Source organism: Pan paniscus, chromosome 6, assembly GCF_029289425.2.
Source record: "Pan paniscus chromosome 6, NHGRI_mPanPan1-v2.0_pri, whole genome shotgun sequence".
NCBI lineage: Eukaryota > Metazoa > Chordata > Mammalia > Primates > Hominidae > Pan > Pan paniscus.
In genome coordinates this window covers 22,129,907-22,157,624 of record NC_073255.2, presented here as the reverse complement: position 1 = coordinate 22,157,624, position 27,718 = coordinate 22,129,907, and the positions used below count along the sequence as shown (strand labels likewise).

Sequence of the window (27,718 nt, the reverse complement as noted above, 5' to 3'; positions counted from 1 at the left end):
TCCATGTCCCTTTAACCACAAGCAGGCCCTCAGGTTTTTGACTGTAAATATTATATGTAATACCTGGCAATTCCCTTAGGATAAACAATGGTGATTCTACCCATAAGAACTTGAATAGTTAATGATTAACACATCCAAAATTGAATATTCTTAAATTCTCTTGCCAGTAACACTACATATCCGTCATTGCACTGATTCATCCTGAAAATATCTGCTTCTAGGGAAGATTATCCATTGATCACATTCATATTATTTTGTAGAACATCATACTTTTTCAAACAGTGAAACAAATTTAGTCACATTCCAATAAACTCATTGGTGCACATGCCAGAAGACAGAAGGATAATTTAAGTACAGTTATCAAATCTCTTTAGACAAATGTTATTATCAGAAATAAAAATCTAGAAAGGATAGGTGCATATCAATTTTTATATATCTCAAATGATCTCAAGTACCAGGAGACCCAAGGTTATTACTTGTATTGATTTGTCTCAATAAATTAACAGAAGGAATTAATATGCTAATTAAATAAAAGAGATCATCATTCTTTTAGTCACAAAGATTCACTCAACCTATCTGAAAATTTTGTTAAGCTCACTTATTATTTCAGAGAAACTGCAATACTGTTATATAAAATTTCAACTCCTGTCACTGAAAAACAAAGCTGCAAGATTTTAACAAGAACAGTATTAAATAGCAAGAGATACATTTTAAACTTATGAAATAAACATGTGAAGTAAATAAAGACACAGTTATTCACATTGTTTCATTTTTATTCCTTGTAAAATAGTAATAAATTGAAGCTAACCTAGAAAGATGTCTTAAACTTTTAATAATTTTTTTTTTTTTTTTCAGATGGAGTCTCGCACTGTCACCCGGGCTGGAGTGCAGTGGTGTGATCTCTGCTCACTGCAACTACTGCCTCCTGGCTTCAAGCGATTCTCGGGCCTCAGCCTCCTGGGTATCTAGGATTACAGGCACCCGCGACTACGCCCAACTAATTTTTGGTATTTTTAGTAGAGATGGGGTTTCCCTATGTTGTCCAGGCTGGTCTTGAACTCCTGACCTCGTGATCTGCCCGCCTTGGCCTCCCAAAGTGCTGGGATCACAGGCGTGAGCCACCGCATCTGGCCTTTAACAAAAATTTTTGTAACATTTTCTTCATATGCCTTTGTTAAGCAAAGGAAAATATTTCTCCTCAAAAGTTTTAGGCCATATGGTATACAGAACCTCTGGTAACATCTTTCACACTGTAGTGGTAATTGGCTGATGACTGTCGGTTGCAATATAAAGTCAGATGTCATTATGCAATTGTATATAATCAAACAGCCATTTTCACATATCTATAATGTTTTTAGTCATCTTCTTCATAAAAAGATAACACATAAGCACAATCCTAAGAAAATCATAGAGAATGTGAGTCTTCCTATTAAGAGAGCAATCTACAAATGGTATTCAATATAAACAGGTAAGTTTATTTTAACTTCTTAAGGGCTACCAATTTGCAGATAATTTAAAATATATATAGTCCATATAATTATAGCTTTACAGCTTTGCATTCATATTATTGTTATTCTGTTTCCCTGACATAGGGTATGTACACAATTTGCCTAAATGTTTTGGGAAAAAAATAAAAATGGCCCATAATTTAAACCAACTTGCCAAGTGTTACGTCAATCAGTACATATTTGTCTATTTCACCTGAAATACAGGATTTCATTAGGCCCTTAGTAGAAAACCCAAGAGGTGTGTTTAATCATCTTAAACAGCAATTATTAAAATGCTTTCCTATGACCTGCATAAGGAGTCTTTATGTTTGGGTTTACATATACATGAAGATCCTCAGTTGGGGCTAGGGGAGGACTCATGCTTTAATAGATTTACTTTGTTTAACCTAAGTTAATTTTTGCTAACAGGACTTTGAATGTGATTACACAATTGTAATAAAAATGTTATATTATTAGGTACATCACCATCCACTGAATGAACTAGTGGAGTTACCGAAACTTAGGGTTACTTTTTGTAACAACGGTGAAGTTTTTCTAGTCAGTTCAGTGGGTGAAACTGATAACGATCACATAGCGGTGACAGCACACATGGCACACATCTTTATTCTATCTTTTTTCAACAAAATAACTATCTGAGAATTTTAAGTGAGAATCAATCATGGCATCAATTCTAAAAAAAAGAGTAAAAAAAGATTCAAAATGCTTTCATAGACAAATTAGAAACTAAATTCTGAAGCATAAAAATAGGGATTGGAGTTGTTGAGAAAATCTTTAGTATGTTAATAAGTCACAAACAGTTGCTAAAATAAAATGTAAGTTATAACATATTGGCAAAATGAAATTTGGGTTAAGAACTATTTTAAACTATTTAAGAAATGCATTTAACAATTTTAATAGAGATACATTCCATAAAAATATATATAAATTCAACATCTTAAATTAGAACCTCTAAAATACTCTAGGAGCTCTTGCTGTTTGAAGAAATATTAACACAACAGAAGGGGTTGACCGGTCTTCTAACTAATCTACTTCATATACAGTCATGCATTACTTAACAGGGACACATTCAAAGAAATATGTGGTTAGGTGATTTTCATCATCATACAAACATCATAGAGTGTACTTACACAAACCTAGATGGTATAGTCTACCGTACACTTACGCTATACAGTATAACTTATTGCTCCAAGGCTACAGACCTGTACAGCATGTTACTATACTGAATACTGTAGGCAATTTTAACACATGGTAAGCATTTTTGTATCTAAACTAGAAAAATTACAGTAAAAAATATGGTATAATCTTATGGGACCACTGTCGCATATGTGGTCTGTTGTTAACTGAAACATCATTGTATGGTGCATGACTATAATTCCATTTTTTCATGTATTAAGCATCATTCACTATCGCAGTTCAGATGAAAGTGGCAAAAAACATTGAGCAAATCCTAAGTAAACAGGGAATTACTAAAAGACTTATTAATTCATTTTCCATTTACAACTGTCCTTAGTGTAAGAAACTATATTTACTAAAATTTACCTGTAATAAGAATTCTCCTTCTTGTAAGTTCAGGCCTTCTCTGAAATTTGCTGCTCTACAGTTATCCTGGCCTCCGTTTCTTTCAGTAGGGGAGGATTTTAATGCAACTATGGAAAAAAAGGAAAAACAATGGTTTTAAAAGTAAGCAAGAGTAAAGAGCTATAATAGAAAACTTCTGAACACCAAAGACAATTTGAAATACTGGCATCCACTGGTATTTTTAGTAATTGGGTAAAACAAGGTAAATAATAAATACTAGGTAAGTAATCCTGTTGCCAGTGGGTAGCTCCTTATTCTATGCTAGTAACAAAACTGAAGGATTTAGTCAAGTTGTCAGCTGACAGATTGTTAAAAATAATTTTTGATGAGTTCACGATATAATTTTGTCACAAAACTTAGGAGTTTCAAAGAACTGCACAACACTGTTACAAACACTCCTCTCCACTCCTACCTCCTTTCTTAGGAGACTAAAGTTCTCCATAATGTAACCTATAAAAATGAATCCAACATTTTTATATATTTATCTAAATATTAGGGAACTGATGGTGGTGAGGAGAAAAAAAGCAACTATACACCTTATTGAGAGACGGATTTCTGATGTTTGGAATCTTCTTGTCCAGCATTTGGGTAAAAACTGTTAATTACTGTTACTATTTAATAGGTTCATGTTAAATTTATAAATTAACTCATGGAGAATTAATGTCTTTATAATCTTGAATCATTCTATCCAAGAACATACATTTCTTTCCATTTGTTCAAGTCTATATTTTGTCCTGCTAGAATGTTTTAAAGTTGTCTACAAAAAAGATGTGCACAGGTATCTTTATATTTACTCCTAGGTATTACATCTTGTAAAGTGGCTTTTCTGGTATAGCTTTTAACTGCTTGTGGATTATATATGTGAAGGAAAGTCTGATGGCATGATAGGATGCTTACTATTGGAGGTGTCATGTTATAATGCTATCTCTTCTTTTTTTTTTCTCACTGTGTGTGTGTGTGTGTGTGTGTGTGTGGTATGTATGTATTTATAGTCTGGGAGGAAGCGCAGCTGAATAGAAATAATAATAGCTACCACTTAAACATTTTGCCAAGCAATTTCAAATATTATCTCACTTAAAAGCATGTGGATATTGGTAATTGACAGAATTGGGCTCAAATCTTACCTCTGACATTTACTAAAAGTGGGAGTTATTTGAGCCTGTCTCCTAATATGTGAGGTGGTAATTAAAAAAAAAATTTTAAAGCACATCTTGCAGGGCTGTTGTGAAGAGTAATGAGAATTTATGTAAAGTTTCTGACACATAGTGGATCAATACTGTTCAACAAACAGTATTTTTAATTAGTAGAAATATTTCTCAGAGCTTATGGATTGCTTGGTTATAAAGCATAATCTTTTAGATACTTGCCACTTTCTGACCTTTTTTTAACCTGTGATATTTGAATAAGAGAAACCATTAAATAAAACTGACTCTGGCAGTCCTCTTAACATTTATCTCACTGTATTTTTATGTGACAAAATAATCCAGCTCTGAAAAAACTAGAGATTTACTAATAACTAGACTTTCTCTCAGTCTGAGCAGAGTTCCACATATAAAACCTGTCTGCAGTCTTTCATATTTGCAGTGTATTTCCTGGTAAATCATCAGTGAATGTGTCACACCAGAATCTCATGCCATTCTGGCCTTTGCAGAAGTTAAAACATATCTCTTTGCAAGAAACAGCCAAAAGCACGGTCTCTGAATATAACTTCAAAAGGCCAGAGAACAGATTTCCTTAGGCCAAAAAACAGTTTGAGGTAAACTGACCTAACAGTTCATCAAGACCAAAGGAAATGTTTAATCTGTACACAGAGAGAATGGCAGAAGAGAGAATGGCCTTTTCTCCCTTTCTATTCCGTAAGTTATGTTGTTGCTTGCTTACTAATGGCCACATTTGCTTGAATGCACTAAAACCATACAATGTCAGAGTCAACTATATTCTGTTACTTTTCTAAAAGCTCTGGTATGAAGCATGAGTAACACTTGCTTTTAAAAAGAAAACAACAAAGCCAAACCCTTACATTATGAAATAAGCCTAAAAACGGACAATAACAGTGTCAGACTTTATATATCTAAATTATTGTTTGGAATCTCTTAAAATTAATATTTAATCAACACAATTGATATTAGTTCCACCTAGAGTCATTGGCAGTAGAAAAACATAAATATTAAGAGATAACTACTTGATCACTGAGAAGATGACTAAGCAATGAAAGAGACCATTCATCTTAGAGTAATTTATAATTTGTTCTTGGGCTTGTATTGGGGGTATTAGCCAATGTAATTAGACACTTGAGTCAGACCCTGTCTTTAAGTAGGGTATATAAGCTATGGAAATAACTAGAAAACAATGTCAAAAATACTAAGTACCAGAATAGGGTTTAATTAAAGTATTACAGGAACTTGAAGTAGAGAAAAAATAAAAAGAACAAATTCTTTCTAAACAACAATGCTTATAATTCCAAATGTTGGAAGGATGATATTTAATATGTGTAACTACTACATAAGTAGGAAAAGTGACAAGTTCATTTGGGGGAATGATCACTGGAGGTTTCTACCAAAAACAAATATGCAAATATTTCTGTTGCTCTTGTGTTTAAGGTTAATCACTGGTAAATAATTGAAGTAAATATTGTGCAAAGATGAGTCTGAGAAGGGTGGACTTTTAAAATCATTTAAAAAACACTGCTGTGCTTTTTCAGGAAACATTTTATGTCACGGCCTTTCAGCCTAAACTATGTAATGTCTACCCCTGCATGAAGTTTTTCTTCTATTTCTTGCTCTCATGCCTACTACCTCTAACTTAGTAAATTACTAGAGGCTCTATCAATACTACTCATTTTCATGTATATATTGCTTGTGCTGATTAGAAAGAAAGCAATGAGTAAGAAAGTGACATGAGACACTGTCACAAGAGCTGCTTCCTACCATTGGAGTGACCTTACTTAGTACTCATATGTGATATTGGGCACACACTGTACACCTAGCACTTTCCACGTATTATATCCTATTTAATCTTCATAATAGTTCTATGAGACTGACACTGTTATTTCAATATATCAGAAAGCTGAGACTTAAGGAGATTGAGAAAATGTTCACAGAGTCATAGAGATTTAAGTGGCAGAGCTTAGACAAAAACTCAGGTAGCCAGACCTCAGTGTGTGAGCTATTATTAGCCACCGCCCACTTTGCTAACCACCTTTGACCTTTAGTTTCCTCATCTTTAAATGAGGACAATGCTACCTCTTGAGACAAATTCTTGTGAGGATTAAAATAACATGTACAATACCAGGGTAATGCCTGGAATCAATCACTGACAATCAAGGACAGAGGTAACGAAGTCTATGCTGACTTTATATACCCTCAAACCATGATGAGAAACTCACAATTAAAGTGCCCCTAAGGAGGTAACTGAGTATTTTTATCATCTTTAAGTGGAAAGCAGTAATTAGTATCTAATAGGATTACTATGGTAACTATGTGACACATTTGAAAGTACAGCTAACCCTTGAACAACATGGGTTTGAACTATGCAAGTCCACTTACGTGCCTCTGCCACTCCCAAGCCAGCAAGATACCAACCCTTCCTCAGCCTACTCAACATGAAGACAATGAGGATGAAGACCTGTATGATGATCCACTCCACTTAATGAATAGTAAATATATTTTCTCTTCCTTATGATTTTCTTAATAACATTTTCTTTTCTCTGGCCTACTTTAAGAATACAGTATATAATACGTATACAAAAGACACATTAATTGGCTGTTCATGTTATTAATACATTGTTCAAGGATCAACTATACTTCAAAACTGTAAATTGTTACATAAATTATACGTATAACGACACTTTAAATATTACACCACTGGAATTAAATTTATGACAGTCCACAAAAACAAAATGTAGTATCTGAAAATAGGTCACCAGCTGGGAAGTATCTGCTGTACCGTAATGGGCATTTGTTAAAATCTTCCCCATCAGTGAGGATATGTACCACTTTCCAAAGTGTGAGAATCAGACTCTGAACATTCAGTAGAATGTTAAGATAGTAAACCACCAAAATATTTCCACTATTTCCTCATTGAAATATCTATGAAGGAGTCATACAATACAAATAAGAATTTAGTCTAACAAATGATGGAATTTAGAGTGCAAATACATCACAGCATTATCAAATGGTCATACCACAGATGACTCAAGTTTTATTCCCACATGCATTTAACCATATCCATGTTTCCTAATATGGTACTTTCCTTCCTTAGACATCTAAGCTCAGATTTCCCCTGCTCCCTAAATGCCAAATCTCTTCATGTCACATGCTTTGAATTGGTCAAGGAAAAAAAAATTCATGAGGAATACCGAATAGTGGTAAACTACGTTTTGTATTTTGTTACTATAGTTTGCATTTAAACAGAAAGATGACATGATAAAAGTCTTGCCAGGGAAAGCGTATCCCCTTTTAGTCCCTAACTGCTGCTATAAATTCAATTAATTTCATAATATTTACCATCCCCTTTACTACTTTGGCAGGGAAAATTCAATTCCATTCCCATATTGACATAAACATAAAGGAGAGCAAAGCTATGACTTATAAAATTCAACCAACCACATAAACTTTTATAAATTAGAAAGGGTTAAGTAACGCAGTATTTCTTAAATTTAAGAAAAACATTCCCAGTTTAGTTTAGTCTGCTATGATGGGTATTTCCAAATAATATATTAAGTGTACCTAAAAGGAGCTTCTGCTACACACCTACTGGTAAAACATACATGTTTCACTCCAATACACTGTTTTCTTTTGTAAAAGAAGCGTTCTTTTGAGGGAAGGAGGGAAGAAACTAAAGAAAACTATGTTACGTTCTAAATTCCTAGGAAACAGAGATTAGGCCTACATAGTCTAGTACCTTCTAATTATACTGAGAGACTACTGTTTTTCTGCCTACAAATTTCTAATCACCATGGTAGAATGGAAGAATATTCAGTTTTTTTAAAATGCAAATGTTAGTTTATATATTTATGATTGTAGGTTGAGAAACTAGTGTTACTGTCTTTTTAGCAAATCTAGGAAACATCATTTTCCAGCTCAAAAAGTCCTTAAAAGTTTGTTCTATCCAAACTCTTACATAAAAACTGACTTCCAAAGATGTTTAACATTCTTCCAGTTACTCATTGGTACGCACTCAGTTTTATACAATTCCTCTATAACTATATGACAAATCTCTGCATAAATGGAACAAGAGCAGTTAATTGACCTTTTCAGTGGGGAATGAGTTGCACTTAGCTTTTCATATATACAAGAGTAGTATTTAAATTGCATTTTAAGTAACATAATGTAAATACTCAATGAGGGCAGTGATCCTTAAGCTTTCACAGACATTAGAATCACCTGGAAGGCTTAAAATACAATGCTTAGCCACACCTCTAGAATTTCTGATTCAGTAGGTCTAGGATAGGGCTCTACAGTTTGCATAGGTAACAAGTTCCCCAGTGATGCTGAGAATGAGGTGCCACTCTTTGAGAAACAGAGACTTAGAACCTCAGGATTTAGAAAATAACTCACGTATGTTCTGGATTGAATTCCCTCATACTTCTTAAAATTATCATTCCATGCTGTTCAGCACAGTTATTATTGTGAATGTCTTCGGGAAATAATAACAATTTTACAAACACAAAAGCTGAAGCACCTATCTTAAGACATAGCGCAATAACAGAAAATTTGACATGTATCCCAATAAAGCAAGTAGCATACAATGCCCAAAATTTATATCCTCACCAAAGCAAGCTATCACACTTTTCCAAGTGTCCAGATTTGGAATATGTGCCACTTTTGATAAAAGAAAACAGTATATGTAAGTAAATTATTATGTATTATATCAAAAGGGGAAAAACAGTTTATTAACAAATTTCCATCTCTAAATAAAAAATATGAAATTAATTAAACAAAGGGATTCTCAATTGATATTAATACCAGGTCTGTAAAGGCCCTTATGCATATTCAAAAAAAAAAAAAACAGAAAATTCTCCATTAAAACAAGTGAAATATCAGGATTCTGCAGGAAATAACTATGATTTCCATAACAGTAACAATTTTAATTATAAAAATTTTTCACAGATCTCTCATTTTTAGAATTTACTACAAACCTAATACATTAGGGCAAGCAAGCATCATTATCAAACATGCTGAGATGAAGACCCTGTGGAACAGTGAGGTTAAAGTCTATCAAAAAACACAAGATTCGTTAACTGAACTAGCATCCACAGCTCCTGCTGTCAGTGCTTTAATCACAAAACACAATCTCCCTCTACCATGCTGAGATAAAGAGATGAAATGTCTCCATAACACAGAAATTAGACACGATAAAAAAAAATCCAGCTGACAACAGAATGCTCTGTAAAACTGACAATTGTGTGAGAAAATTTCAGGCTAGAAAATACATGAAGAATTCAGTATGTACAATTCATTAAGGTTCCTTATGTCAACCAATCCCATCAGACTACTTGTCTCCGTCTTTTGTGTGTGTGTGAAACAGTCTCACTCCTGAAGTTCAGTGGCACGACCATGGCTCAATGCAGCCTTGACATCCTGGGCTCAAGATATCTTCCCACCTCAGTGTCACGAATAACTGGGATACAGAAGTACACCAGCAAGCCCAGCTAATTTTTTTATTTTGTGTGGAGACCAGGTCTCACTACGTTGTCCTGGCTGGTCTCGAACTCCTGGATTCAAGCAGTCCTCCTGCTTCGGCTTCTCAAAATGCTGGGATTACAGGCATGAGCCACAGAGCCCAGACATTTGTCTCCCTCTTAACAATTTGTCTCCCACTGCTAACAACTGAATGGCTTTTTGGCCTCTATGGACAAACAAGGAACAGAAATCACCTTCTCTAGTGTTATTATTTTTCTGTACACACTTTCATTGCATTTCAGTTTACACTTTCATTTCATTTCAGTTTATACTTTCATTTCATTTCAGTTTTCACTTTCATGTACAGTTTTCTCTCTGGCTCTCCAATTTAAGAACACATCAAATGAAGGTATCTTAAGTCAACTCATTATCACCTTAGCATACTTTCATACTCCACAGATTTCACTTTTTACCACCCCTGCTCATCCTTAAAACATCTTATCTTTGGTACTTTTCCTCTTATTCTACATGTTCTCCCCCTGGAATATTTTATTCACTTTAATGGCTTAAAATGTTATTCTGACGATAAAATGACTCTAAAATCTAAATCTCCAGCCATAAGCAAATAAACGAATTTGAGTTACTCATTAAAATTCATTGATTGAAAAGTCATAAGGCTATAAGAGCAAGATTTAAAAATAATATACACATATTACCAAATAAAAATTTCTTCAGACTTTAATATAATTAATATTATATGTGAATATGTTTTATAAAACACTATAACATGAAGGTGTACATTTCCATTAACCAGATCACAAACCCTCACGAAATATCTTAAGACTTAACTACAGATTTTTAAATGTCTGTATTTGAAAATTTTCTAAAAAAGGAAAATTGCTGAAAGTTGGTGATTTTAATGTTAGCCCACGGTAGTCTCCCTAAAAAGAAAAAAATGATGACTAACGACCTGTTCATGGCCAAATAAGCAAGGATTCTAGAGCCATGCAAGACTAGGTAATGATCAAAGAGAAATCCATTAAATCAGTAAATTTAAAAGAGACAGGAAAGCAGCAAAATACATAATATATGATGCAATGAGTTTAGATTGTTTGAATCTCAGATATTTGTCACTGTGTTCTTTAAAATAGTTGTCAAAGCAAACAAAAGCAGAGATAAAAGTATCCTATATAAAGTTCTATCATATTAATTTATTCATATAATCTAATAAATCTTATACTGTAAATTGGGATATCTGAGGAAAAGAGAGATTAAATTCCTGAACCAAAGAGGTCACAATATTAAATATGAGAGCCAGGATTTGTATATTCATTCAATAAGAATGCACTACTATTCTTTGTATTTATTCATGTTTAAATCTGTGGGGGTTTTATTGTATGAAGTCCATAAATTAAAATTTTAAAAGAACCTAGGTTTATATAGTTTTAGCTGTGAAAGTTATCATGAATATTGTAATTAGAGTTTTATGTTTTAAAATGTGAATTAGGAAAAAAGATAACAGTTAAATCACCATTTAAGATGGATAATGCCATGGGTAAATCAAATTCAACAAATACTTTATTTGGTGATTTCAAATGTGCTAAACTGTTATGCAAACAAACCTACTTTGGATAGTCCTAGAATTAAGAAATAACATTTGCTATGATACTATGATACTGAAACTTTGGTAAATTACTTGACACACAGAAAGTTTAAAATTACAACAAAGCAGATGAAATTATAGAATTCTCATGAATGAAAAAGCAGACATACAAATCTATTAGATTTTATAAAACATCAACACTTAGAAGTGCATTACTTAATTCATTTTTACTGCTTGTTCAAGCTTGTTCTTTGCATATACACATGTACGTATACTTGTTTTTCAAGAATAATGTTCTGGTCTAGAGAGATACCAAAACAACTGAAATTCGGAGAAATGCACAAGCTGAAGATGAATAAACACAATAGCTCTCTTTGGAAAACCTAATGAACTGGGAATGAACTGTTAAAGCATCTGCAAAAGGAAGACCAAGAACAGAGCACTTGTAATTTTTAATTTAAAATAAAGTCAAGAAAGATCCATGATAAACAATGGGGTCAAATAAATGTTAGCTCATCACATAATATAACTATTATCCTCTCTTCCCACAGCATTTTTAGGCTTAATGAATGAAAATATTTTAACACGTAAATAATTCTACATTTTATAAAATGGTGATTATTTTAAGCGTGTATAATGATTCAAGACTTAGATTTTCCCTAACATTACCTTGTTTTAAAAATAACTAGAATAATACTATTCCCTATGACAGCTGCAAATGCAAGACTTTGAAATTAGAAACTCGGATCCCTAAGCTCCATTTTGTCAGGCTCATTAGGTGTTTGTATGTAAACAGAAAACAAAAGTAGTCATTCCCGAATTCTCAATTTTGGGGCAGCTGTATAAAAACAGAATAATTTGAACAAAATATTTACATAATAATGGGCATTTCAAAAAATAGTAAGGAAATCTCATTAAAAATTGTATTAAAGATATGCTGAAATTAGGAATGAAACATTACAACGCTGATTAGATTGATCAACAAGCCCAGTGTACACTGTTTAACAATTTTGAGAGACATGATATAGGAGGAAACAATCCTTTCTCTTCACATCAACCAGTTTCAAAGATTAGATTGTAACCACCCAAATCCTAGTCTCTATTAATAAACTATTATTGATTGTAACCATTGTTACTTAAATTTTTAAAATACCCTCCATCTCAGAGATAATATATTTAAATGTAATGCTTAAATCATGTCAAAGAAACTATTTTCAACTTTATAACTGAAAAATTGCTAAGCCTTGTTCAAGTATTTTAAAGTTATATTTCAAAATGTTTTAATTAATTAGAAATGGATAAATATTAATGTAGTACTTAAAACTTTATAGTGTTGCTTTTCAGACAGCAGCAGCAGTATAGTCATGGTTCCAAACTTTAAGAAGATCCATCCAAGTTGGATTATTTAAACTTGCAATAAATAGATGTATTTTCTTGGAAAAATATCTATTGTTACAGTAAAACTTGAGTTTCCTTTCTAACAAGATTGTATGATTACTCGTTTATATTGTTCTTTCCGCAGGAATTTACACACCCCCTGTTTGCATCCTGTTATTCACTTTGAGCTTCCCTTCGCTTCGCTATACTGTTTCCCTAATAGTGGAAGAGTGGGTCCAACTGCACACAAAAATCCTAATCATTGTTGGCATGTTTCAAATCTCTTCGTTTGCATCTACCATTTTTTCAGTTCATAAGGGTTACCCTTATAATTTCATTCTCTGTGTGCTCTGAAATGTTGCATTGCCTTTCCAGACCACTGGTAGTCTGGAGGAAATTTGGGGATTAAAAAAAAACCTTATTATTTTCATTTTCCATCTAACTGTATGTTTCTGTATCAAACAATCTAAGAAACTGCTTAGGCTGAATGTACACCACTAAAACACAAGCAAAAATATTTATAGACTTCTTTAAATTTTGTATGTTTGCCTTTGTCATTCTGAAGGCAAAGAAACAAAAATTAACTTGTTCAGGGCATAATCAAAGCTAGGCTAAATCACTGCCTCAGACTCCGTAACATGCTTGTTAAAATACTGATTCTTGGGTTTTACACAGAACTTACTTGTTATCAGCAGGGGCATGCCTCCGAATTTGCATTTTAAAAAGCTTTCTAGGTAATTCTTATGCACAATGCAGTTTGAAAAGAATCTAACGTTAAAGATAATGATAATGTAGTTGATGAAGGAATCATGCAAATAGGTAATAAGATCCTACTGTCAAATACACTGAACCAGAATAAAAAATAGACAAACTCATTAATGAAGAGCTGAGAAAAAAGTTTTTAACAATTCCATGATGAACCCTGTGTTAAACTATGACATGCTTTATAAGATAGACTGTGAGATCTCCTTTACTTGAAGCATTGAATAATAGGACACTTATCTAATCATGTATGTGTCTGTGTGTATACATACATGAACACACACACATAATGTAGACATTAAATATAGAAATATATCTGTTTATATATGTGTGTTTCACACACATTTATATGTATCTGTCTAGATACACACGTGTACTACTTCTAAACAGAGGAAAAACCTATACATTTTTTTTTCTTTTTAACATATATAATTTGATTCCCCATTACAAAGGAACAAGAATTGGAAAGGTAAAATGACTCAAGTCAATAAAGCTTTATCAGAGTCAGGGAATAATGCCTCCTTGGCTTCTAGACTCCAGAATCTCTAAGGGTGGCAACCACGTCTTACACATCACAGAATCTGCCACCACATGGTCAAGCACTAAGCACAGCATGTGAGTAAATGCTAGGGATCAGGACAGCATTCCGTGACGCTGGGAGGAGGCCTGAAGTTACAATCTACAGCAGTGGCTCCTGAACTTCAACATGCATCTAGCCCTATCACCAAAGGTCCCACCACCTTAGATTCCATAGGTCTAGGGTTGGACCCAATAATTAGCATTTCTAGCAAGTTCCCAGGTGATGCTGATGCTGCCTGTCTGGATACTACACTTTTAAGAACCACAGGTCTAGGAAAAAATCCTCAGTGCTTTCCTATGCGACGGTTCCCAGAAAAAAAATAGGTATTATTTGGTCAGGAAAAACAATATAAGGAATCTAGAAACCTGAGTTCTAGTTCCAACTATGTCAGCTAAATGACTATAGCTAATACACACATACTTACAGACCATCACTGAATACTGCGTAACTCTTCTCCCAAGATGAAGGGTTTGGTATAGAGGCAACTGAAAATTCAAACACTTTTTATATAGGTCAGAGAAAATTTGTGTACTATGAAACTTTGAAATATATAATCTTTCCTGAAATCACTATCCTCAAATCTGTATATTGCCCAGACCACAACTGTTAAACTAAATAGCTTTTGTCCAAAAGAAAGATAGGAGAGCAAGCAAGCAAATCAATAAAAAGATGCTCAGACGAAACACATCAGATTATGTAAACATAAATCTAAAGGGAAATTAACTGTTGCAATATTCTAAACACAAATTACCAGTCAAATATCTATAAACGTGTTGTCTAGGCACTTCCTAGTGACCTAGACTAGCAGGATCAGCATCATCTCGGAGCTTGTTAGACATGCAAAATCTAGGGACACACCTAAAGCTACTGAACAAGAATCTGCATCTTAACAAGATCCCTATGTGATTTGTAAGCACATTAATGTATAAGAAGCATTGACTGACATAGCCCACTGAGATTTTATCATTAACTTGCTATGGTTAGTAAAATTATATATTTTAAAAAGACCATTTCCTTAAAAAATCTATTTCTGCCTTATAGACAGATAAAAGATATATCAAAAATTAATTTTACATGAGAAAATGCACTGAAACATCATTTGCAAACAAAAACTTCCATTGCAATTTAACGGTAACAAATATCATCCAGCCGCCTAGCTCAAAACCCTAACCTTTACTGCTGAGAAAACTGAGCTACGGGGATGCTACCTGGTTTGGTTAATGACAAACAGTTTTCAGTGACACAATAGAGAATGAAATCAAATTCTATTGACTCTTACAATCAAATGTTCTTTCTAGTGAAAAACATGTTTTAATTATATTTCTTGCAGTCGGTATACAATTAATGTAAAATATTAGAAATAGGCCGGGCGCAGTGGCTCATGCCTGTAATCCCAGCACTTTGGGAGGCTGCAATGGGCAGATCACATGAGGTCAGGAGTTTGAGAGCAGCCTGGCCAATATAGTGAAACCCCATCTCTAATAAAAATACAAAAAATTAGCTGGGCATGGTGGTGGGTGCCTGTAATCCCAGCTACTTGGGAGGCTGAAGCAGGAGAATCGCTTGAACCCGGGAGTCAGAGGTTGCAGTGAGCCAAGATCGTGTCATTGCACTCAAGCCTGGGCAACAAGAGCAAAAGTCTGCCTCGAAAAAAAAAAAAAAAAAAAGATTAGAAATATACATAAGTTTGGAGGGATAAATAAAATGACATGTCTATGAAAACACAGAAAATCCAGCAAGATGGTGTTTTATCTTTTTTTTTTTTTAAAAAGAGAGACTTTTAAATATTGAAGTAGAAGGGAAACTGGAATTCGACATAATCAATTTGAGTGTAACTTCTAAATATATGATTTTCAAAGAATGATACCATGCATCATTTCAGTGGCTGCATCTGTTGGGTGAATAAAACTGGAAAATTGATTTTAAGACTTATAAATCTGGCTTTGCCACTGAAATTTTACTATACAGCAATAAATTTTCCAAATACGGCTAATTTTTGTAGTTATTAACACAGAAACAGCTATATCTAATACAAGTATTTTTTATAAGTTATTGTAGACAAATTAAACCCTTCTGTCTTACCATCAAAGAAGCTCTTGGCTCTCAGGTAACTGACGCTGAGCCTAAGAACTGAAAGTTTGTCCAACTTATTAATAACATCTTGTGGGAAAGGCAGCAGGCTAGCCAAACGGTCCAACTCTGTATTAAGTCGGTCTCTATGCCGCTTGGAAGGATTTGACTTGATTCCTTCAGCCGGGATTGGCTTTACTCTGAAAAACAAACAAAATACCATAAAAAATCCTTTTAAAAATATAAAGCAAAAATTTCTATTGCATTATAACATCTCCTCAAATATTTCTCTAACACAACAAACTTTTAAAGTCTACTTAAAGTTTACATAAGTCTTTCTAAAATCTTCCTTTCACATCTTAAGAAAAACAGGGAATGGGTTAAATTCTTCCTAATATTTCATTAAAAAGCTTATGAACTCATCATAGGAAAATGTTTGCTTATACTTCATGCATTTGTAGCACAGTGATTCCCAATTAACAGATCTACTGGGATTTTTTTCCCCTCTCAGATGCATTAGCCATTGTTTGGTGGAAAATTAAAAAGATAAATTTGTGATAAATTATATGAAAATCATACTTCCTTTGCTATCTTCCACAGGAAGCATCTCAGCATCATTGATGTTGTCAATAAACAGGGACAACCCTAAATAAAGTATTTATCTTCATATCACCAGCTTCCTGTATTTATCTACTTTCAACTCATTAGAGATAATGTCCCAAAGCCCCTCTGGCACCTGCAGATGGTCCTCCAGCCATCTAATGTGGTCCTCAAATATTAAAAGAAAAATAAATTTGACTTTTGCTATTTACATTTCTTGTTGGCAAATATTAGAGGTTAATGGTGATTACCGGCAACTTTTGCTTTTACATGTAGACAATAATTATACTTAATTATTAGCTTTCGTAGCTTGTGTCTCAATTAGAAAGTTCAATGAAACCCTAAACAATTTAGCATGATTTTCACCTGAGAAGAAAGACACTTATGCGTCAAAGAGGAACATGAGTTCAGAAATGAAAAGTTGAATAACTTCACACAAAGACCCCAGCCAGGATTTCACAGCAGACATTAATCACTTAAAGTGAATTTAAAGATCATCAGATACCCACGCTGAACTGGAAAACCAAAGTAATTTATACCTTATACCTCTATACCTTCCTGTTAGCCAGAAAAGTAATTATCCAGCGTTTTCTTACAACAAAGACATTTTTGACAATTCAAATGGAATTATATCAGCTTTTGTAAAGTAGAAATTGGCCTGGGCATAGTGCTATTAATATGACCCAATCAAAACATTTCTAGATAATTTCTTTTCAATGATGTATGTGGAGAAGTAATACTTTAGGCAGAAAGAAGATGAAAAGTAAATACTTCTACAAAAAAGGTAATACATCGGTAAAATGATGTGTGTGTGTGTGTGTGTGTGTGTGTGTGTGTATGTATGTATGTATCAACAGATACCTTCTCCAGATTGTCTGTACAACTGTGTATATAATAGAAATTGGTGATGGTTCCCCTAGCTATTTTCCCCTAATCATATTGCATTTATAAACAAATTTCAAGTCACACCTAATTACTTCATTTCTCCACTTAACCAACTGAATTTCAAACTTTACCTATAATGCTTGTCTACCTCATTGTGTAATTCTCTACTGGTTAATTAATAACTTGCTGACAAGTATTTATTTATATCCATCACATTCTGTACAGCCCAGGTAAACACTTTTCTCCTAACTATTCAAAAAGTGTTATGGGAGCTAAGCAGAAGCAGCAACTGCTTGAAAAAAGATTTTACAGAAAAGGTGGTATCTGAGATGGATCTTGAGTGAGGGACAGGATTTCATGAAGAGGCATAACTAAGGATTGGTGAACTGTAAGAATTCCCCCATATGAAGGGAGAAGCACAGGGTGAAAGAGAGAAAAGAAGAAAGATGGTTGGGGCCACATTCTTTCAACAAATACTGAACACCTATCAAGTGCCCAGCACAGAACACTTACAGGTAAACAAAATATACAAAAGCTCCTGTTGTCATGGAGCTTACATCCTAGGTGGAGGATGGAGAAATAAACAAATAAATATATAACTTTTAGGGCAGTGAGTGCTAAGAAGAAAAATAAAGCAAGGTAAGAAACTAAGGGGTGACAGACGTGATGCTGGTTTGGATAGCCTAGGAAGGTCTCTCTGATGTGATGTTTCAGGACAGACATGAGTAAAATGAAGTGAGCTATGTGGGTGTCTGATGCAAAAATGTTCAAGATAGAGGAGACAACAAAGTAACGATAGAAATCGGACTTAGGCATCTGTTCTTAAGTGTTGAGCTGAGATTTACAAGATCAGCCTGTGTTTCACCAAGCTGACTCTGGTGATAGAGAATACAGAAAGCAGGGCAGGGTTCACTGAAGTTAGGATTCCGGGATGCCAGGAACTTCTTTCTAAAACATAAATCTGACTGTGTCACTCCTCTGATTAAACTCCTTCAGTAGCTCTGAACTGTCCATGTTCCTTAGCTTAGCACACAAAATCCTTCATGATCTTTCTAGCTTCATCTACCCCTCTGGCTTCATTTCTTCTATTGAAGCCGCTTTTGTCTATTCTACCCCAGAGCTAAGAAATTACTTACAGTTACAACATGTGGTTTAGTGCTTTCATACAACCTCCTTGTTATGTCCCATTGGGTTCAAGTCCCCGCTCAAGTAGATCACTTTCATGAAGTCCTCCCTGACCTACCTCACAACGGATTAGCAACTCTGCCCCATTTGACTTCTTATACAAATGTCTAATATAATGATTCCATTAAGGAATATTCCATACAAACAACTTCACAGAAATAGAAAGTGTGTATACAATCCAGTCCTGCACTCTTGGTGGCTTTCCAGTAATGATTATGAAACACTGGAGAGAAGAGAGTGACACAAACGCTGAAACAAGGCAACATGCTATGACATAGGGAGAACTAATAGTGACATAAAGGTATCCCTCCATGTGGTACTGCTGCCTGTCTTGTGCTGGCTCTTTGCAATATTCAGCCTCACACTAGATTCTGAGGCTTGCTTTTCATAATGCAAAATTGTCTACATTTCTAATGTATTACTATGTGTCTTACAAAATATTTAACATGAGAGCGAATTTCCATTGTCAAGTAACATAAATGCTTATACTTGTTTGCCTAACACCCTTATTTCTATGTAAGCTTAAATCATTTTTGTATCCTTAATGCCCAGCATAATAGAGTGGACTCTCAATTAATGTTTGCTGACCAAAAGTGCCAAGAAAAGAAATGATCACAACCTGACCAAAGGCAGTGACAGTGAGGTTAAGAAAGGACTGGCTTGAAGAGAGATTTAAGCCAGACTCAAATGTTCACCGAACTAAACTAACTCACTATAGGAAGTAAGGAAGAGGAAACCATTGAGTGAGGAGAGGTTGCAAATGGTTCTGTGATTTGTAGCTCGGAAGAACAACTACATTTCCTAATGAGAGCTGTACCAGAAAAGGAAAAAAGTGGCTTGAGGATAGACCTCAGTAATACCAACATTTAGGTATAGGGCTACGGAAGAGGCATAGACACAGAGAAGAAATGATAGACAGGAAAAAAACCAGGGTAGAATATTTTGGAGGTCATAGAAGAAAGTCAAATACACAGAGGAATTAAGGTCAGGGCTAAGAAGTACCCTCAGAACTTAACAATTCAGATGTACTGGATTTGAAGCTTTTAAAATGTCAGATTGTTAAAGCTAACAAAGGTAATGCATTTGACTCACTTTTTCACTGATTTTGTGAGAAATGTACAGATTTTGTTAAAATATTTAATATCGATCCATACATCTTGAAGATATACAGAACAATTAAAAATAGAGTAATCTTACATTAACTGCACTTGACGTGGATTATGCTAATATTTTTACTTTTGTATTGTCTTCGAATCTATAAGAAAGGACACTGCTAACCATTATTTAAGGAAAAGCCTGTTTGAAATATAAATAAACATCCCTCTAAGATTGGATTTGGGAGCTCTGGAAACATCTCCTGAAATAGACCGTATGATGTTGGTCAGGCAAAGGAGTAACTTATTTTTTGAAACCTTTACCTCAAAAATCTTGTCCCAATCTGTAATCAAAATTGTTATGAAATCAAGACTCCAGCTGACTGCATGCCATGCTTCTGTTTAGAAGCCCTGCAAGCTTTAACTGCTGGTGGTAACAGGCCCAACAGTATGCCCAATGCCAGTCTGAATGCTATCTTGAAAGCCTTTTTAACATCTCCATCAAAAAAGTCTATAAGGTTCATCATTCGTAGCCAGTGTTTGAAGTAAAGCTGAAAAAATTAACCAAGTTTACTCATAAATATAACTGTTTTATATAATATTCATTATAAAACCTCAAAATGACATGCAAAGATATGGTTTCAGTAATCCTATGAGATTAAAGTGACGTTGTTTAACAAGAGATTACCTCTCACAGTACTGAGTTTGCTCTATCGGATTTTTCCTCGGGGTGATTTAATCTACTCTTACTGCGTTGGTCTACTTACCCATAACTTGTTTATCTTTATTTCCAGTCCCTGTACCTGACTGCCCTTCCATTCACATTCCCCTGGAGTTGGGCACCCGTTTCTCAGCACTATGGTGCTACTCTCCATCTAACAGCTAGGAAATCTGAAGTATTCCTCAGTAAAATCCCCCTACCATACTACCTACACCCAATAAAGCCCAACTCTTAACCCCATTCATTCTTCATTTCCTTCCCCCAGCTTCAGTGCATCCGTATTTATCTCTGAATATAAATTTCAAATATTTACAATCATAAACTATGTGCTTAATGTAATGGAGGTGACACATAGCACAAATAGATCCCAACTTCATTGTCAGGCTGAACACAGCTGGATATTTTATTTCCCTATATGAGTCAAAAACATCTACAAAAACTTCTGAGAATTCTGGCTGGAAGCCACTTTTAATGAGTCAGAAATCTTCTGCCACCCTCCTGCTGCTGCCCTATAATTGTGATGAGTTCTTTCCTTTCCCTTTTGTTTGCTATACCTGAGGAGAGATGATGAGATATAAACAGCATAGTTTCTAGCACAAGACATTAGCAGGGAAAATCAGGAAAATGAAATATGGCCTAGAAACCACTATTAGTTCCATAATCCTGAAAAACTCATTGTTTCCCTTTCCCCCTTCTTCTACGCAAATACACATTTTTATTCCCCCTTGAACCCGCATAAAATGTATCTGCCTTACCAGAATCACTAAAACATTACCAAAAAAATTTTAAGTGGTAGTTAATTGTTAAATTAGTACATCTCAAATATGTACTAAGTGCATGGTACTGTACTGGGAAGCTCTGGTAGTTTCAAAGACAAATAATAGTCCTATCTTTAAAGACATTCTTTTTCCTCCTAGGAGGAAATATATTTTATAACATGGCAAAATCAAGCATAATATATTGCTCAGTAACACAGGTGCTGTAAAAGAGTTCATGGAGATGTGGCATCTAAATCGGGTCTTAAATACAGGCAAGACACTTCTGTTTCCGTGACGGTAGAATACCTAGCTTTCTGCAACTACCCTTCTCTTCCAGAAAACCACACCAAAACAAGAAAAGCAGGAGCCAGAAACACAAACTCTGTCTCCGATGAACCTAAGTGACAGCTAAACCCAGATGCAAATAAACGGGAAGATGGTAGAAAAGAAATCAATAATAGCATAGAACAGGAAGGCAAATGAAATCACAGTATATTACTTAGCTAAACAGTAAACAATATACAGTCAAAAATAATACAACGCTAATGTGTATATAATCCAAAATTGTGATAAAATATATTGGGAGGATGGAGGAAGGTGAAAAAGGTTAAAGTGAGACAAGAGAGCACTAAAATCCCTAACTACCACAGTAAGACATCAAAAGATAAGGCCTCACATGCTATACTTAAGATGTGCCACATATATAATTGACTTTTGAAATCTGCCAGTATTATTTAATAGGAATACATTTTAAAACAATATTTCAATAGAAAGAAGTAAAAAGAACAAACTAAAAGATGACTGAAAAATTTAAGACAAAACAAATGAATACGTAAAGGACACCCTAAGTAGAAAATCTGCAAATACAAGTGCTTCTCCTATACATAACCATGATCCCAACATACAACTTTAATTACCAACCACACTTTTGCCTATGAAATTGACAATAATATTTTTTAAGCAAAAATGCAAAGATATAGTCACATCCCCAGATTGATGATGGAATGTAATTAGTAAATTTTTCTTAATTTGATACTATCTCTTGGAGTGTACGATTTGGTTCAACCTTAAAACAACACATACTTTTCTATCCCAAAATTCCCTTACAGGAATTTTTTCCTAAAAAAATAAATTTGCATAAAAATGTACATGTCCCAAGGGTATTCTCTGAAATATTAAAGTATTAAATGGTTGGGAATAAAATTTCCTCCCAAAAGAAAAACAGTTAAAAAATTATAGAATATTAGTACAACAGAGTATTATGCAGCCTTTAAAAACAAAGTTTTAAGGAGGAAGGGAGGTGGGTAGCAAATCAATAAGACAGGAGAAAAGACTCTAAGAGGAAAGGACGTAAAACACAAGTATGGGGATGAGCAAGTACAAATTATGTATGGGAAATGACAAATAATTTATTTCAGCCATAACACTAGCTGAGAAGAAACAGTGAAAATCCCTAGGATATGGCTGTACTGTATGCATCACTGAATCTGTTCACCTGGACAGTACGAACACAAGTCAGTAAGAACACAAGCTTTGAAGCAAAAAGACCTGGGATCCAATATCCAAACTCTTTTTCATTACCTGAGCAACTCTGAATTTGAATCTCAGTTCCCTATCTATAAACTTAAATAATACTACCTTTCTTTAGTACTATTATAAAAATGAAGAAAATGATGTAAAGAACTGGGCAAGCTTGTATCAGAATAAGTGCTAATAAACAGTCATCTTTTGTCATATTAAGCCACTAGCAAAATATCAATTTTACAAGAAGCGTAAAAGTAGAAAGGTACTGTTGTAAAAGATTTGTATGGTATTTACTTCTAAGTAACTGTCTTAATTAAATACATGAGTAAGCACGTACTATGTAAATTTATTCACCAGTGAAGTAGCACATTTCAGCAGTAGCCGTAATTGAGAACATAATCGTATACTGCCTCTTACTGTTTCACGGGAGAATTGATTGTTCTGTGATAATGTAAGCTAAAAGAATAGAATTTACGTTTCTGTTTCATTTATATCTTTAGCAGTCTTCACTATATATATATATATATTTTTTGTTGTTGTTGTTGTTGTTGTTGTTGTTCTGTTTTAGTTGTGAGAGTAGCAGTACAGGTGCTGACTGTCGTGCTTTATTGGTCAAGAAACTTGCCCAGATCTGTAACAGTGAAGAAACTAGACCTCATTTTTTAGTTTAGATCCAGTGCTTTCAATTTATACCTGTTTCCTCTTTTTGCCGTTTAATGTTACCTATAACTAAACACTTTCACTTACTTCATTTCATAGTTCTAATAAGCAAGTGTCCATAACTACTATGTATATGCTATCTAAATCAAGCTATTGGAAAGAAAAATGATGGAGAAATAATTGTGTAAATGAAAAGACCCATTCTTTTATTTTAGATGCTATTTTAAAAATGGCACCATAAATTTATAGAAAACATTTAATGAGCATTATGTAAGTAATACAATTCAGTATTACATATATGAAATTCATGACATTTAAAAAGAATAGCAAGACAATGCTTTTATATTATTAATATGTTAATAAAAGTAAAAGTTTTTATCAGTATGCATTTTAAAGAAAGATCAGCTAAGGCTCAGAAGTGACTTCCAGTTCTGACACTTCATAATGGCTTAATCACCACTACAGCTGGTATCATTTTAAAGTGTAGACCCCCTTTTCTCAACACCTATTATTTGCCAACATTCAGTGCTAACTTTCTATGTACAGGTAAGGTGAAATCCATTACAACTTTTTCTTTATGATTAAAACTTTAAAAATACAAAAATATATCCAAAATTATCACTAGGGAAAAACATTCTATTTAATTCTATAATGGCTTTTTTGACTATCTTCATGAGACAAAATAAACAAACACTTTCATTTCCAAAGAGAATAAAATAAACACAGGATTTGTTCTCTTTTTCTGAGTAGGGTTCCTAAGTATGGGGCAACAGTCTAAGCAAAGTTATAGTAGATTCTATAATGAAAGTTATCTTTGATATTTTCTTCTTGAAGGTAGGAACATGAATTGGACGTAAAGTTGCTTCAGAGCCTTTAATTTCCCAACTTTCATTACTCCAAAAAGAAAGAAAATATTTATTGAGAGTCTACTATGTTGGAGATACTTCAGTGGGATTAAATTGAATACATTTAAAATGTATTTCCTACTAATAAAGATAATTTTCAATGTGAGAGCCGCCACTAGGGGGGGTTGATTTTTCTTAATAAATTCAACTCAAGATTGAAAGAGCTTCAGGTTACAATTGTCACCTACTTTACTCCAAAATTTTATGGAATACTTATATTCCATAAAATTTATATTTAATTGGCTGTCTTTTTAAACAGTCCTACAATAATGCTACAGCATATTTTATCTGTAAATAAAATAAAATGGCTCTCATTTAAGAGGTCAAAGTTAAGTAGGTCTGGATAGCATTTTCAGCTCAAAACAAGATCTATTTTCCCCAATGTTGGCATGTTTTGGGGCTCATTAGGCCACAAACTGGTAGCTTAATTTTAAAACTCAAATTTAATACCAGGTTTAATGACTTCATTTCTAAAATAAACTTTGATTAACTGCATTATAAAGTTAACAATTTTTCATTCAGGTAAAAATAATTTATATAAACACTTTCACTTGATAATGAAAATGCCAGCACTAGCCTTTTCTTACAGAGCAAGCTGGTAATATTTAAGGCATTTGTATGATTAGAAGCAATATACGGTGCTCAGCAGAGATCTGATAAACATCTATGCTAACAAAATGTGGGTGAATGGAAAAAATACTTTTGTTATATTATAGGAAATTAATACAAGTATATTAAAGACTAAGTAAGTATAATATTAGGATAATCTAATAAAAAGTACATTTTACGCAAAATAACCAACATCCATAAATGTTAAACTGTATAATGAATACAAAATTATGGCATTTGTTTTTGTTTACAAAGCCATCCAGGTCCTTTGATAACACCCTAACTGAAACCCAGTATCTTAAAAACACATCAGGGAGATCTTCATGTTTTCTCACCATACACATAAAAACCCATGACACCCCTATTATATATGATGCTAAGTGTATTATTATATTAATAAACACATAGAACAGACATTTGGGATGCCTCCCAACTTTAACCATCAATGACAATGTCAAATAAGACAAACATGCTTTAATATAAGAAACCATTCTACAAAATTAAAAGTATTATAAACCGATGTCTCAAACTGCCAAGGTAGAAAACTGCTGGTTTGACAATATTCCCTTAAGACACACTGTACCATAAAACTTCCAAATTTTAATCAGTCTATTTATAGATTATTATCCTCTGTTAATGCCAATTCATAAGTATAGTTCTGAAGAACTATGATAACTGAAATTCTGAAAGGAAACTAAAATTTTAGAATGAAACTTTAAACCAATAACTGGTTTTAAATGTAAATCTTAAAGTGTTATTTTTCTGGTTCCCATTAGTGATAGTTGGAGTCTAAGCAAAACGCACACTTCTGATTTGGTCTGAGAAGACGTTTAAGAGTTCTTAAAATTGTTTACGAAAACTTGAAACACATGTAGGTAAAGTAACTCAGAGATCTAGAAATAAAAAAATTGGAATAAACACATGAATACAACCACCTCACAACAGGTAATGTTTTGAGCACGGATAGTTTTTTCTGACACACACAAAAAATTGGCCATCTCACACAAATATTCCACCAAAATCAACCGACAACGACAAAAGCAAGTTTGTACTCACTCAACTAGAAGAAAACTTTGAAGGGGAAAAGAATTAGAGATAGACGTTAAGAATGAAAACCTCTCTCAAATGCAGTTCTAAATCTTTTATTTTACAGACCCTAAAGCCACCCCAAAAGTGATAAGCAAGCTTCCGAAAAAGATGTCTGAAGAATACAAATCCTCCACCGTATCCTGTCCGTTGCATCCCCTCCCACCTGCTACCACTTCTATCCACTTTACCGATATGGTCACGATGAGCGCTACAAAATTGCTGCCAAATAAGTAAATAAGAGCGCAACACAAAGCCAGTTGGTGGGGACCAAAAAGTACCTTTAGAGGCACTCAGCCCCTTCGTAAAAGTCAGCATGTGTTTAGCTCTTTAAAACATCTCGCCCTACCAAACTCTACGAAGAATGAGAATTAAGACCGTCCTCTAACCTAACCCATGCGGATATTAAAAGTGGAAGGAGATTTCAAGACAGGTTTATACTAACTAATCCATTAGCCCAAGGCAGATCAGAGCTGTCAACAAATCAGGACCAAATCAGAAAGAACAAAGTTGCAAATGTGAGAGGGTGTGTATGCACTGGTGCGGGGGAAGAGGATGGGTGGGAGGACAATTTTTAAAATGCAATCATTGAAAACGGGAGAATCCAAGTCCTCTGTCTCCCAGCCGGCCTCCAAACCTCGATTCCACGGGCAGTGCCGGGAATGGACCTAATCCCAGGATCGCAGGGATTTGGGGGCGGGGTGGGGCTGCTTCCCGCACCCGCGTGCCTGAGCGCCCAGCCCCCGCGATGAGGACGCGCTCGGGACACTCACGTTTTCTGTACCGGCTTCCGCCGCTTGCGACTGGCGTAGGTGATGTTGGCGCTGCTGCTGTTCATGGTGCCCAGCCGACGGCGGCGGCTACTCCCCGGGCACTGGCGGCCGGGTCCCCGGAACCCGGTGTAGGCTGGGACGACAGCGGCGGCCGGCGCCGGGTTCCGCGAAGCCGCGCCCGCTCCACCTGCGTCCTCTCGGGACAGTGGCGTGGGCGCCGCGCCTCAACGCCTCGGCTCACGCAGGCTTCCGCAGCCCGCGCCAGTACAGGTGAGCTGCCTGGGCCTGGCGCAGTGACTGGGGGCGAGGGGCGGAGACCCGCGAGCAAGGCGGCGCAGGTGCCGTCTACACCGGCGGAGGCGGCGCGGCAATGCCCGCAGGTGAGGCGGCCCGGCAATGCCCGCAGGTGAGGCGGCCCGGGCGGAGGAGGAGCCTGGGCCGTCTATTTAGAATCCTGGCCTGGGTCGCGCACGGTGGCGCCGCGCCCCGTGACCGTCGCCGCGGCCCCTTGGGTGAGGGAGGTGCCGCCGCGCTGCTCCCGGGACTTCCCAAATCCTGGGTGCTTCCCGCCTGCGGAGCTCGGGCGCCGGCCACCAGTCCCGGCTGCTCCCAGCTTCCGTTCGGCTACACGGCTGCCCCTGGTCTGAGCTGGCGGTCCGGGGCACGCTCTCGGAACAGAGCGTCGAGGGGACTCCCCAGCCACTGCCTCCCGCCGCCGCGCGCACCGGCTGAATAGCAGGAGCACCCCCGACCCCTCACCGGCCCCGCCCCTCCCCGCCCAGATCCCGCGTAGCCCCGCCCCGTCCTGCTTGCCCCC

The 27,718-nt window shown here is 35.4% G+C and overlaps 1 protein-coding gene and 1 long non-coding RNA gene across 2 annotated transcripts in view; one reads left to right on the top strand and one right to left on the bottom strand.

Moving 5' to 3' along the window:
- Positions 1–27,675, bottom strand: part of AHR (aryl hydrocarbon receptor) — a 49,057-nt gene extending 21,382 nt beyond the window's left edge. The window contains exons 1-3 of the mRNA XM_003825022.5: positions 26,902–27,675; positions 16,114–16,301; positions 3,048–3,154 (exon numbers count right to left, since the gene is read on the bottom strand). Of these exons, the coding sequence (XP_003825070.1) occupies positions 3,048–3,154; positions 16,114–16,301; positions 26,902–26,966 (360 nt within the window). The 5' untranslated portion in view covers positions 26,967–27,675. The remainder of the gene's footprint in view (positions 1–3,047; positions 3,155–16,113; positions 16,302–26,901) is intronic.
- LOC129398399 (uncharacterized) overlaps positions 26,716–27,718 on the top strand; it is a 232,678-nt gene continuing 231,675 nt past the window's right edge. The window contains exon 1 of the long non-coding RNA XR_010112723.1: positions 26,716–27,171. This is a non-coding gene — a long non-coding RNA (uncharacterized LOC129398399). The remainder of the gene's footprint in view (positions 27,172–27,718) is intronic.